This window comes from Eublepharis macularius, chromosome 1, assembly GCF_028583425.1.
Source record: "Eublepharis macularius isolate TG4126 chromosome 1, MPM_Emac_v1.0, whole genome shotgun sequence".
NCBI classification, from domain to species: Eukaryota; Metazoa; Chordata; class Lepidosauria; order Squamata; family Eublepharidae; genus Eublepharis; species Eublepharis macularius.
The window spans coordinates 171,620,666-171,635,540 of NC_072790.1; the positions used below are offsets into that span (position 1 = coordinate 171,620,666).

Consider the following 14,875-nt stretch of genomic DNA (forward strand, 5'->3'; position numbering starts at 1 on the left):
CAGTTGTTGGTGCCTGTTGCACTGTGTTTTTTGTGTTACTGCCATCCTCTAAGTTATGGTTAATAAATATTTCTTGAAGAAGTTCACCCTGCCTCCTTTGTCTGTATATCTTGGTAATCTTCCAATGTGGGACTACGTAGAAGAACGATGATGAAAACAGGGTTGTACATACCTGTAACTATTGTTCATGGAGTTCTTCTGTGCAGGCACACATCCCTCCCTCCTGCCACACTGTGAACTCTGACTTGCTCAGTTGGGTTGAGGTGGCTCAGGAGAAGTGAGGGAAGGGGTCACTCCTCCCAATAGTCATGTACCCGTTTAGGTGGGAAAATGGGCATCTACATGACTTTGGAGAAGTGACCCCTTATGGAGCTTTTAAGAAGCTACAGAAATCTTTTCTGAGTGGCAAGCTTGCACATTCACAGTCCCCAATGTGTACCTGTACAGAAGAACTTGATGACAATAGTTACAGGTATGTACAACCCATTTTTCTGGTGTTGAACAACACTGGTGCTACTAGAACAAACAAAGCACCTTAAAGTATTGCAATATAATTTTTTGCTGCTCCAAATGCAAAGAGGATTTATATAAATTGTTACAGTGCTTCAGTATCCAAAGCTGCTGATCTAGATATTTATAAATATTAAATACATTCCAAAACACATTTATGATTGTAATATTTTAATAGCAAAAATAATGCACAATTTTTCTCAAATGCTTCCATTTTCCCCTTATTACATGTGCAGTATACTTAACATCCTAAAGTACCTTCTTGTATATCACAAACAGACATACACCAAAGAATGGGCAGAAGTATTAAACAACAAAAGCAGACACATAGAAGATGCTGTACAGGAGCTGGTATCTATATTTGAGCAAATTTATGAAGTCAAGCATGTTAAAAAGCCACCTCTCAAAAAATTTCCAACACAAGGTATATATTCATGTGTGTGAGCAAGAAGGATTTCTTTTCACCATATTTATAGAAATGTTCTATCTCCTCTATTACTTTTATGTAGTGTGAGCATAATTAGTTTGTAGGACTACAGGAAGAGCTTGAATTGATCGAAGTAATGATCCATCTATTTTAATTTGTAGGTGATTAATACAAGATTAGAGGACTGTTCAAGGTTCTTGCAAAAATTAATAACGAGGTTTTTTTTTTTTACTTCAGTAAAAGCAAAAATATATTAATTCTTGTTCCTACTCCACGGAAGACATTTCATTTGACTTACCGTAACTTAATTAAACTACAGTGTGCCCACCTCCCACATTTCATTTCTTCTTTTTTCTTGTATGATATAATAATTTTCATCTTTAGGATGAGAAGTAGATACTACAACAAGCATTATTATACATAGATTTTTCTTTCTGTGACTCAAAGCTTGACAAATCTATAAAAATTAAAAGCCTATATTTTCATCTGCAACTGAACATCAGCTGTTTCTTCCAACAATCATGTCCTAATTTCTTATTGGCCACACAGTTTAAACAATCATTCTATTGTCAACAGTAGCTTGAGGTTCTGTAGGAACCTGTAAGATACCACTCATTCCAAAACACTAAAGCATTCACTAACATTGTTTTGCGTGACATTTTGGAATTTTCTTTACTTCAGTTATTGTTTTGCTTTCCATTCTTCCTTAAAATAATCCCCATGGATTTAAAAAGATGTTTTGACTCCTACCAAAATGCAGTGATTCAATAAATGTATCACTGTGGATATTGTTGATGAAACCTGAGGGACTGGTGTTGTGAAGTAAAGTGAGGATAACAGTTCCAGCTGCCTTCCTTTTCCTGGAGATGCATTTTTATTTGGACCCAAGCGAGTGGATAATTGGAAATATTGGCTTGGCAAGAATCCCATCACACCCTGGGGCTTTAATGTCTAGTATAAGATCAGTACTATAATATTACTACATTTAGGGATAGTCTTTAGGTTCTTCAGCCTTCTTGCTCTAACCCATTCTCTCTGTTATTCTCAGTCTATACTTTGACCATAATCCATCTTTTTTGTAGAACAATGCCAGAATGTTAATCATTCCTGCTATTATTTCTACTGATCTGACATAATTGACAAGGAGTATCATTATTTTTTGCTACACGGTATAGCCAGGAGCGGCTTAGAATTTTTCTCTCTGAACTGCTCACACACACACTCTGCCACATCACAAACTGCTTTTGAATTCCTCAGGGGCAAAAGCAATTTGATATGTAGCACGGGGTGGGGGAGGGGGAGCTGCTATTTGCCTGGGGAAGGGGGGGACCAAGCCTAATATACATGCCTACCTTGGGCTTGAAGAACCAAGCCCAAGGTATGTATGTATATTAGGCTTGTTAAAGAATTAGGAGTTCTAGTCACCCTGTTGGGGGACAGGAGTAGCAGTTTAACCAAGTCTCATCAAGCACCCTGGTGTTTGCTTCTGAATGTGGGCAGGACTCAAATGTAGTATGAGGATTTTAGAGAGAGTCTCTGTCTGGGCACCCATAGAGACTTTTGGCAGTCTTTCACAGAATAAGTTGCATAATTTTTTGAATGATGTGCTAAATAATGATGTGAAATTATAAATAATTTAGAAATGTAATATATAGTAAATATATCTTTACTTCTTTGGATCATCAAACTAAACAGTAAACAGCATCAGACAAATGTGTCTGATGATTAGCTCAGTGTTTTATTTACATTCTTTAGTTAACACGTTGAGCTGGACAACTTTCCATCTGCAGACACTGCTAATCATACTTAGGAAAAAGAAAACATTTGTTCATCTCATCTGAAGATAGAACTTGGCATATGTTCATAATTGCTACAGTCCAGTACAAATTTAGGCATTTAAACCCATGATTCTTTTCACTACCTCTTTGACGGATTGTGGCCAGAGAATTCCTATTCTGGAAATGTTTTGCCCAAACTATTTTTGTGTTTTTCTCAGAAAGCCAGTTGACTTAACATATTTTGGAATTTAAGTAAGGTTTCAATTTAGTTCCTTTTAATTAATTCAGTAAAAGAGATTGATTTAGGTATTTTTTTAAAATTTTTATTGGGTGAGTAATAAAAGACAGGAAAAAAATACAGATTTTCCATTAATCCCCTTGTTTTCTTATTCCCCCACCCTTTCTCCCCCCCTTATCTTAGACTTCCAACAGTTTTCCAACCCGCTGTCCACCTCTACATCTAATATCTCTATTTAACTTCTATAATTAATTCTTATAGCCTTAATTACCTTCTTTAAATGCTTTCCGTATTAAAATACATTTCTAAACCATAAATTACATTTCTAACTTATCTATATTTCTTGTAAAGACCAACATCCCCTCTCTAGTTATTCAGTTAATAATTATCTAGCCCCCATAACTCCCCCTTCACGTCCCATTTCTTCTCTAAATACTGTTTCAATTTCCCCCAGTCATTAAAAAATTCTTCTGAATTCTGTTCTCTTAGCTTCCTCGTTAGTTTGTCCATTTCTGCCATGTACAGCAATTTTTGTATCCAGTTTTCTATGGATGGTATTTCTTGCATCTTCCAGAGCTGAGCATATAAAATCCTTGCCGCCATTGTCATATAAAATACTAGTGTTCTGTCTTGTACAGGAACCCTTTCTAAATCCAAGTTTAGCAATAGCAATTCTGGGTTTTTACTTATTTGCCTTTGTAAAATTTCTGACATAGCTTCTATAATATTCCCCCAGAACTGCTTTGCCATTTCACAAGTCCACCACATGTGATAAAATGATCCTTCATGTTTCTTACATTTCCAGCATTTATCTGACATTTGATTATTCCCATTTGCTATCTTCTTTGGCGTTAAATACCATCTGTACATCATCTTATAGATATTTTCTTTAAGATTGGTACACGTAGATATCTTCAACGTATTTTTCCACAAGTATTCCCATGCCTCCATTGTTATATCTCTGTTACAGTTTATAGCCCACTTCACCATCTGTACTTTAACAGTCTCATCCTCTGTGTGCCATTGTAACAAAATCTTATAAACTTTAGATATCAATTTTTTGCCATCTTGCAATATACATTCCTCCAATTCAGAGTTTTTCATTTTAAATCCAGATTTCTGACAATCTGAGTCATACAAGTCTTTAATCTGTCTATAATTAAACCATCCGTAGTGGGAGGATAACTCCTCATTTGTTTTAATCTTGATTAGGGGTGTGCAAGCCAAAAAATTTCGGCTAAAGCCGAAAGCCGAAAGAAGAATCTCTTTCGAATAAGCCGAAAGCCGAAACGGCCAGCCGTTTCGGCTTTCGGCTTTTGGCTTTGTTTCGGCTTTGTTTCAGCTTTCGGCTTTTGGCTTTTTCAATGGGAAAATGCCTCCGTCTTCCCGGACGTCTGGGGGAGGCATTTTCCCACCAAATCAGCCCAAAATTGGTGGGGACCTTCCTCTAACCCCTCTCTCAAAACCCCCCAAGCTTCAGACCGATTGGACTTTGGGGAGCCATGTTATCCCCCCCCCAAAGCAGGTCCCCCTATCCTCCCATAAGAAAGCGAAGGAGCAGCATATTGTTAGCATGCTGCTGCTCATCTTCTTCATTATTTCCTATGGGGAAAAATGAAGAAGCAGGCTTCCTTTGCCAGGGGTGGCATTTTGCATGCAAAATACCCCCTTACCCTCAGGGGCCCTTCTCCCACCCTTCCTCCCACCCCCCACCAAGGCTCAGCCTGCTCCCACTTGGGGGGGCCATTTCATGGCCTCTCCAAGTAGGTGCTCTGCTCTCATCTCTACCACTGACAGCTGGGAGAGGCTTGTCTTGCCAGGGGTGGCATTTTGCATGCAAAATGCCCCCCAACCCTCTGGGGCCCTTCTCCCACCCTTCCTCCCACCCCCCACCAAGGCTCAGACTGCTCCCATTTGGGGGGGGCATTTCATGGCCTCCCCAAGTAGGTGCTCTCAGCCCCCAAAGTCCACCTCCTACAGCCCCACACAAGCCCAATTCCCCCCCAGCTGCCACACACAGACCCAAATCCCCACATTAGCCCCTCACAGACCCAAATCCACCCCCACCTGCCCCACACCCATAACCCCAGGAACAGGCTGGCAAAGGCCAGCCCTCTCCCTTTGTTCCCTATGCTGGGAACTTCTAAACTCTCTTTCCCTGGGCAATTCTGCACAGCCCAGGGGTGCCACAATGGTGGGCACACTTCTGAGTGCCAGCTGGTCCCTGTGAAAGAGCAACTGAACCACAGACACCCTCCCTCAAATCCCCCCCCACCTACAGAGATGCCCCATTGTTCCCTATGATGGGAACCAACTGCACAACAAAGAATAAAACACGAACAACACAAAATAAAGTTTTTTAAAAATTATTTTCTCACTTTCAAAGTACAAGTAGGCAAAGCATTATGACACATTACACCAGCAGTCCCCCACACAGAAAAATAACACAACTCACTTAACATCAGAGAATCACAAAGCACAATTCCTGTCAAAAACACTTTATTTCTTGAACAGCTTTAGGTTACATAGCAGGGGAGCACACCAAAGGGCATGGCAGCAGTATCTTACACAAAAATAACACAACTCACTTAACATCAGAGAATCACCCCAAAATATTGCTGTCAAAAACACTTTATTTCCTTAACTGCTTTAGGTTACACAGTAGGAAGGCACAACAGGGCATGAAAGCAGTGTACTACATAAAAATAACACAACTCACTTCACATCAGAGAATCACACAAACACAACTGCTGTCAAAAACGGTGAAGTGGGTTGTATTATTTTGTGTAGTACACTTCTATCATGCCCTTTGGTGTGCCCTCCTGCTGTGTATCCTAAAGCTGTTCAAGAAATAAAGTGTTTTTGACAGGAATTGTGCTTTTTTGATTCTCTGATGTTAAGTGAGCTGTGTTATTTTTGTGTAAGATACTGCTGCCATGCCCTTTGGAGTGCCCCCCTGCTCTGTAACCTAAAGCTGTTCAAGAAATAAAGTGTTTTTGACAGGAATCGTGTTTTGTGATTCTCTGATGTTAAGTGAGTTTTGTTTTAATTTTTCTGTGTGGGGGACTGCTGGTGTAATGTGTCATAATGCTTTGCCTACTTGTACTTTGAAAGGGAGAAAATAATTTTTAAAAAACTTTATTTTGTGTTGTTCGTGTTTTATTCTTTGTTGTGCAGTTGGTTCCCACCATAGGGAACAATGGGGCTGGCTGGCCAGCCATCTCTGTAGGTGGCGGGGGAATTTGAGGGAGGGTGTCTGTGGTTCAGGTGCTCTTTCACAGGGACCAGCTGGCACTCAGAAGTGTGCCCACCATTGTGGCACCCCTGGGCTGTGCAGAATTGCCCAGGGAAAGAGAGTTTAGAAGTTCCCAGCATAGGGAACAAAGGGAGAGGGCTGGCCTTTGCCAGCCTGTTCCTGGGGTTATGGGTGTGGGGCAGGTGGGGGTGGATTTGGGTCTGTGAGGGGCTAATGTGGGGATTTGGGTCTGTGTGTGGCAGCTGGGGGGGAATTGGGCTTGTGTGGGGCTGTAAAGGGTGGACTTTAGGGGCTGAGAGGACCTACTTGGGGAGGCCATGAAATGCCCCCCCAAGTGGGAGCAGGCTGAGGCTTGGTGGGGGGTGGGAGGAGGGGTGGGAGAAGGGCCCCTTAGGGCTGGGGGGCATTTTGCATGCAAAATGCCACCCCTGGCAAGACAAGCCTCCCCCAGCTGTCAGTGGTAGAGAAAAGAGCACCTACTTGGGGAGGCCATGAAATGGCCCCCCAAGTGGGAGCAGTCTGAGCCTTGGTGGGGGGTGGGAGGAAGGGTGGGAGAAGGGTCCCAGAGGGTTGGGGGGCATTTTGCATGCAAAATGCCACCCCTGGCAAGACAAGCCTCCCCCAGCTGTCAGTGGTAGAGAAAAGAGCACCTACTTGGGGAGGCCATGAAATGTGGGTGGTGCCACTGGGTGGTGCCACTGGGTGGTGCCACTTCATCCAAATATTTTTTATATTTTAACCAAACAGTGAAGAGGCTTCTCCTTACATAATGATGCAAAAACATAGAGTCAGCTTTAATTTTATCATACTACAAATAGGCATGCCAACCAAAGAGCTTTTTATAACCTTCAAGTGTTAAGAGCTTAAGGTTTTTTAATAACATTCATTCTCTAATCCAGACAAGACATATTGCTTCATGATATAATCGTATATTTGGTAGTTGTAGTCCCCCTCTTTCTTTAGCGTCGCATAACACTTTCATTTTCACTTGGGGTTTCTTCCCAGCCCATACAAAGTCCGATATTTTTCTTTGCCATTTATCAAATTGTTTGTTGTCTCTTATTATTGGTATCGTTTGCAATAAAAACATAATTCTTGGTAACACATTCATTTTAATTACTTCTATTCTTCCTAACCATGACAGACTTAACTTATTCCATTTAATCATATCTCTATCTATTTGCTGCCACAGCTTCTCGTAATTGTTCTTGAATAAATCAATATTCTTTGCAGTTAATTCTATCCCCAGATATTTCACTTTATGTGTTACCTCACAGCTGGTAATGTCCATTAATTCTTGTTGTTTTTGCTTGGTCATGTTCTTACACAGAATCTTTGATTTTCTTTTATTGACATAAAATCCTGCTAAATCTCCAAACTCTTTTATCTTAGACAACAATTTAGGCATATTTTGAATCGGATCTTCTACTATAACCATTACATCATCTGCAAAAGCTCTTAGTTTGTATGTAAATCCCTTGATCTTCATGCCTTTTATTTTGTCATCCTCTCGTATCTGCATTAATAAAATTTCCAAAACCATAATAAACAACAATGGAGACAATGGGCACCCCTGTCTTGTACCTTTCTGTATTTCTAATCTCTTAGTTAATTCATCATTTATCACAATTGCTGCATGTTGGTCTTTGTATATTGTTCTTACTGCTTGAATAAATCCTTTCCCCATCTGTAATTTCTCCATTGTGGCGAGCATAAAATCCCAATTTAAATTGTCAAATGCCTTCTCAGCATCCACAAAAAAGAAACCAACTTCTTTTTCACAATGTCTGCCATAATATTCTATTGCATTTAACACTGTCCTTAAGTTGTCTTTAATCTGTCTGTTTGGCAAAAATCCTGCTTGCTCTTCTGGTATAAATTCAATCAACCACTCTTTCAGTCTTTCCACCAATATTTTAGCAAAAATTTTGTAGTCATTGTTGAGTAAAGATATAGGTCGATAGTTCCTCACGTTAGCCAAATCCTGCTCCTCTTTCGGAATCAGTGTTATATTTGCCTCATTCCACGTTTCTGGTATGTCCTGTCCCTTTAATATTCCATCCATCACTTTTTTCAGGAAAGGCCCCACTTCTTTAGCCATTACCTTATAAAATTTAGCCGTTATCCCATCAGGTCCTGGTGCCTTCCGCAGCTTTGTCGATTGTGTTGCCTCTGAAATCTCATTCTCAGTTATTTCTGCATTTAGTTTTTTTCTCAACTTTTCTGGTGTTACCAGTAAGTTAATTTTGTCCAAATATCGGTCAATAGCGTTCACATCCACCCTTTTACTCTGATATAATTTAGCATAAAACTTGTAAAACGCTCTACTTACAGCTGATTGGTCCGTTAACATTTTGTCATTCTCCACAATCTTAGTTATCATTCTCTTTTCTCTTCTTTTTTTCAATTGCCAAGCTAAATTTCCCCGGTTTGTTGGCCCCTTCAAATGTCTTTTGTTTTAACTTTTTCAATTCCCACTCCAATTCCTTATTCTGCTGCAGAGGTTTCCGCCACCCTTCTTAGAGCGAGACCTCAAGGCTGGGTGGGAGTCCTTTATTCAGAACCCCCCCTCAGCCGAGATCTACTCACTCTCGGGGTCTCAAGCGTTCTAGCCTGCTCTCCGCCTGAAAGCAGGGGGCTGCGGGCAATCTTGCACCCCACCAGCCTGGACAAACAGCAACTTGGACAGCCCAGCTCCCTGAGCTGCTTCAGACCTCCTTGATCCCCAAGCCCCCCACTTGGGATTGATTTAGGTATTTTTAGCATTCAGAAATGTAAGATGACTAGAGCTAAAAGGACATATGTTATTAAATAACTAATATGACTCTACTTATAAAGCCTGTGAAATGTTCTGATTATACACACAAAATCTGCCCTCTGTGGTGTTCCTACCTGGTTTCTTTCATCTGTTTGTGTGTTTGATGTATAATTTGCATAGGAGCTTACATGCATTCAGGCTTAATCTCCATGGTTTCCACAACTCATTTGGTGGTTATCATCACCACCACCACCAGATCATGCAGATAGGGCCTACATGTGTTGCTTCTATCAGAGTAGTAACCTATGTCAAATCAGATGTGTGAATGGAAAGCAAAGGCTGGGCTACAGCAGTGCAGTGCAATCCCTGTGTTTCATATTTGTAGTTTCAGCTTCTGCCTGCAGAACATGATTAATTGAATGAAATCTATTTTATTTTATTTTACAGTAGAAGGGAAGCATGTAGTATTTGGAAGTGAAAGAGTGGATAAAACTCCTTCTGGAAATTCCCTTAGTACTAGCGAAGATGCTGAGGACAGTGAGAAGGAAGATGAGTTTAAAAAGGTATTTCATTGCACAGCAGTAAATATATATACATTTTAGCATATATTACCAAAATTGAACAGAATATACCTCTTGGAATTCAGTAAAAGCTGTGTTATCCAGGATGCTGCAGCTTGCTCCACTGCTGCCTGCTATCAAGCAAGAGCAGATGGTGGAGAAGTGGACTCCAGCTGCTATCCATGGCCCTGCTGGCTCACACTGCTGCTGAGATAAGGTGGAGGAGCAGGGAGTACTTCTTAGCCATAGGCATTGCCTGCTTTGCAGCAGCATAAACAGAGGGCCCCTATGGCCATGAAGGGCTTCCTGTGGCTCTGCTGTTTGCTGTCTCACAAAAGTAGTCTAAGGAGGAGCAGGGACGGGGAGTGTTTCTCAGCCATGGGAGCTACCTGCTTGTGCTACTGCCAAGTAAACAATGTCCATGGCTAACAGCTGGCTGAGAAGCATTGCTGCTCTTTTCCCAGCTGCTCTCTCATGAGAGCTAACAGTGGTGGAGCAGGCAGCTACTGGGCAAGTGCTGAGCAGGTGGTGTGTCCCAACAAGGTTCCATCATGGTTTCTGCCCACTAAACACTGCTGGATAGTAAACGCTTTGTTAACTGCCATATTAGGTTAATTTGCAACCCCAAATTTTCCCCTGGATGCTGGTTAACAAAGCTTTTGCTGTAATTTGATGCTGTTTCACAAATTGTAGGATTAATTCTCAAACATCACTTACCTTTAGTCTATTTCAATTATATCCCACCTTTCTCCTATCATAGAACTCAAGGTAGCATACATGGAGTTCCCATGATGTATCCTATCCAGCTCTTGACAACTTTGATCCATCAGATTTACTCTATCAGATAGTTTCCAGCTTCACTCTCCATTTTCCATGTATTTATTTGACATCACCTTGGGTCTTCCTGCTTGGCTGGAGAAAAATGGAGCAGAATAAATGCTGTAATGCTGCATTGACTAATAAATCTGCTGACCTGTCAAATGCTGACTTTCCTCTTTCCTCTCATTTCCTCAGTCTCTAGCTTTCCTTTTCATTATTGTTGCATAATATTAAAATCTCATTGATATTTGAAAACTTTATAATTCTAGATTTAAAAAATATTTTTTAAGAAGGTTGAAAATAGAAGAGCATCAGTTTCTATCTTGTACACACACATTTTTTGTCCTTCAGACACTTGCCTTAGAAATCTTTTTCTCAAAAGCAAGAGAAATTTATTTAAATGATAATCCCCCATAGGGTGCCCCAATGCAAAGAGCCATTCTTGATTTACTGGCACTTTATTTGCATAAGAGGTGCTTCAGAAGAACCCCAGAGGCACCATTTTTGTATCTATTTTAATATTTTATACCCGCCAATTTTAATTGTTTGATATGATGTTTTAATGTTGTTATAATGTTTTTATTGTTTTAAGCTGCTGTTAAACCGCCCTGAGCCCGTCTGATGGGGAGGGTGGTCTAGAAATGCGATTAAATAAATAAATATTGCAAACAGCTGCCTTCTTCACAGAATAATGCTTTGATTGGAAGCTCCTGACATTTTGAGATTGGCTCCAGTACCCCTATAGCAGCTATTTTGTGGTGGGACCCACTCTCTCAACTCAACATTCCAAAAGTGCCCCCAAGATCAACAATACTGAGGACAAATGGTTTAAATAAATAAATAAATAAATAAATAAATAAATAAATAAATAAATAAATAAATAAATAAAATAACAGAATGGTTTTTTTCAGGTGTTTGACACACACACAAAATCAAAATCTATTGATCAAACATAAAAGTAGAATAAAAACAATAAATATATAATCCCTGGATTATGTCAGATCTGCTAGAGGAATCAAGGTCACAGTTGTCCTATTTCTAGCTTCATACTTGATGCCTGCCCCTGTTCTTCTGGAATACTTTAAATCAATGAATTGAACTGCTGGAAATCAACATCTTTACAACCCCCCCCCCCAATATAGTCCATAATTGTTGGGTTATGATTCATCTTCCAGGAGGCTTTCAGAATGTGTTAAAGCATCCTTAATTATATGATGCTAAACCTGCTATGTGCAAATGTTAAAAGTAGTTAATTATATTTGACTGATAAAAATTATACATTTACTATTGGTCTTTTCAGTCTTTTATTTTTTTAAAAAAATGTTTATTCTACTTTGGTGCATTATCCAACTAATAAGGACCTTTGCATCTCAATCCTATGTTCAGAAGTAAGTCTAGTGAGTTCAGTAACACTAATCTGAAAGGGTGAATAGGATTGCAGTCTTAACTCCATGTCTGAAAGCTGGAAGTCCTCCTGTGATCTACTCAGTCATAAATGAAGAATCGGCTCTTTAGTTTTAGGAAGGAAAGAGCAGTCATAGGCACTGCTGGCTGGACTCATGTGCTGTAAAAGAAATGTAAGCTGTGACTTTCACCTCACTAATTTGATATGCTGAATGGCTCAGGACAGCTATGGATTAGATGGGGACTTAAATTACTGTTTCTATTAATTGCAGGAATGCAAAGAGGTTGTTGCATATTTTAGTCATCAACTGTTGGATAGCCTACAGAAGGCCACTCGACTGTCTTTGGATGCTCTTAAAAAAAGAATATTTGTTGCAAGGTATATTTCTTTAGCACTTTTATATCCCAGCCCTCATGGAACACAGCCCTGAGCTGGATAGCCCACGTGAGTCTGCTCTCGTCTGATCTCAGAGGCTAAGCAAGGTCAGCCATGGTTAGTAATTGGGTGGTAGACCCAACAAAGACCAAGGTTGCAGAAGGAGGCACTGGCAAGCCACCTCTGTTAGTCTCTTGCCATGAAATCCCTGCTAGGGTCTCTCCGTAAGTCAGCTATGACTTGAGGGCATTCTCCACCACCACCACATGGAACACAATGCAGCTTACATAAGGCCTCCCAAGAAGTGTCCTCTCCTGGCACAATCAGAATGAGGCCTGCTTAGTATTGACAGATTTCTGTATCATGTGCCCTCCAATTATAACCTGTGACCTATCATGGTTATTCTTAGACATTTTCTCAATTAATCAAACTGCTATTTCCCTTCACCAGAAGGCTGTTACTCCATTCATGGTTACTGTAACAAGGGGCTGGAGAAGAGATCAAGTATGTCTTTCAGGCAGTGCCTGTTCTGGTCTTTGCTGAACCCCAAGCAAGACGTTAATGCAGTGGAGGCTCCAGGTCCTTCTACCATTGCTCTGTTTCTCTGGATCCATAAAGGAATTAAAATGCCAGATCAAGTCACATTTTCAGTTTAGTGTAATACATTTTGTAGTGTGGCATATTTATAATATAATTCCCATTTATGTTGCAGCTCTAGCGCATTTGGGCGACCAACCTATTTGCCTCAGGCGGCTATTAAACAGGAAGATGTTACTTCATTTCTAAAAGCTGAAGTTCATTTAGCTATTCCAAATGTGGTAAGTGATTTATGCAATTGAGAAGATAAAAATCATTATCTGAGAATTTCTACTGTATGTCTTCAGGATGAATAACTAAATACAAGAATATAAATGAAAACATCCACCATAATTATGGTAATAAACTTTTGCCTTTGACCGCCTTTCATGCTTCAATGAATTGGTTTGTCTTTAAGGTGCTTCAGGTCTTTTTGTCATTTCTGCCTCAGTAAGTTTATTGAAACACAAAGCTGACAAAGACCCAGAGCAGAGACTAGTGAGGGAGCAGAAATTATAAACTAAGAGGATTGATCTATGAGCTAGTATGATTTAGTGGTTAGAATGTTGGGTTAGGATTTGTGAAACTCAGGAAGAAAGCTTACATTGAAGCTTGCTGAGGCATCTTCAGCCAGTCACACTCTCTCAGCCTAGCCTATCTAACAGGCTGGTTAAGATAAATGGACCTACCCAACCTGTAATACTTGACTGTGCATTGAGACCAGCTCTCATGTCCCTGACGATGGTCTTCAAGAATATGTGTGCATATGTGCCATCAGGTTGCAACAGATTTACAGCAACCCCAGCAAGGGGCTTTCAAGGAAAGTGAGAAGTGGTGGTTTGCCATTGCCTTCTTCTGCAGATTCTTCCTTGGTGGTTGCCCATCCAAATACTGATCCTGTTTAGTTTTTGAGACCTAACAAGATTGGGCTTTACCATGTTGCCTTCCCTCCCCCTTCAAGAATATTATGAACTTACGTATTGATTTGGTGCCTGTATGGTGTGCATTCCTCAAAGTGTTCAAAAGGCAAGCACACATTCATTGTTTGCTGAAATTGACCTGAATTTGTAAAAATGGGTATGTAATTTGCATAATGAATGATTCTCATGCATCATGCTTTAGCAATCAGTGGCTGGAAATTTTATGTATATTGCAAAGGTAGGATATGTATGTAAATGTCACTTGCAAAAATCCCCAGATTTGAAGCCCAGCTGTTTTGGATCCTTACCTCATGAAGTATAAGGAAACCAGAAAAATAGGGAGACTTGGATGGTTACTCACACAATGTGCTGTTCCCAACCAGCGATACAACTATAGCAGAAAGCAAGAAAGAATATAAGAATTTAGAGTTTATGTTAAAAAGAACTTTTTGTCAAACATTTGCAGATGCCAGGTACAATTGGCTGGTTCTGTTGCTGTATGATTGCTTTTGATGGGTTGTTTGGGGTATAAGTGGAGCGTGCATCTTTTACACAAAATAAATAATACATAAGTTAGTGAGTTTATTGTAATTTTGACCAAGAGGAGTTTGACTCCTACCAGCCTGAACTCAACATTACAAAAGATGTATTGCTGCTTACCAAAAAAGTGGCCAGCATCTCCTTCTCCCATGGAAAACCTAGGTCTAGGAGGTAATAATGCATGACTTGATGTCTTCGCTCTAGGCAGTTCCACACACCCCTCAACTTAATTAGCTGTTGATTAAGGGTGTGTGTGAGAGAGATAATTCTTTGTAACATCTAGATTCACCTTCAGTGCCCACCTAGAGCAACCTCTGGTTACACAGATCACCACCAGATTTCCTGTAGATCTTTATGTAAGAATGAAAGTGTGTGCCCATGGATGGAGAATACTCTTCCGAGAGCAATAGGACAATCCAGCAGATACTCTTCACTGAATTAAAAAAGATTCATAATTTGTTGTCACATTGAAGGGAATTACTGAATTAAAAAATCTTTCTCATGGGAGGAAATATCATAACACTGTTTTTACTCAATAAGTAAAGTTGTAGGTCCCCTTCTTTTGCTATCTTTGCTGAAGTGTAGAAACGACTGCACAGGGCCCCTAATGTGCTTCATTTCAGCAACATGAAAAGTTCATGACCCAATGAGAGGATTCCAAGCATGACTTCTCCCTGTCCCAGTACTGTTGTTCAAATGCAATGGTGGTATAC

The 14,875-nt window shown here is 40.2% G+C and overlaps 1 protein-coding gene across 1 annotated transcript in view; it reads left to right on the forward strand.

Moving 5' to 3' along the window:
* DNAH8 (dynein axonemal heavy chain 8) overlaps positions 1–14,875 on the forward strand; it is a 406,563-nt gene that overhangs the window by 92,389 nt on the left and 299,299 nt on the right. The window contains exons 18-21 of the mRNA XM_054978191.1: positions 790–934; positions 9,421–9,530; positions 12,023–12,129; positions 12,845–12,944. Coding sequence (XP_054834166.1) covers positions 790–934; positions 9,421–9,530; positions 12,023–12,129; positions 12,845–12,944 — 462 coding nt within the window. The remainder of the gene's footprint in view (positions 1–789; positions 935–9,420; positions 9,531–12,022; positions 12,130–12,844; positions 12,945–14,875) is intronic.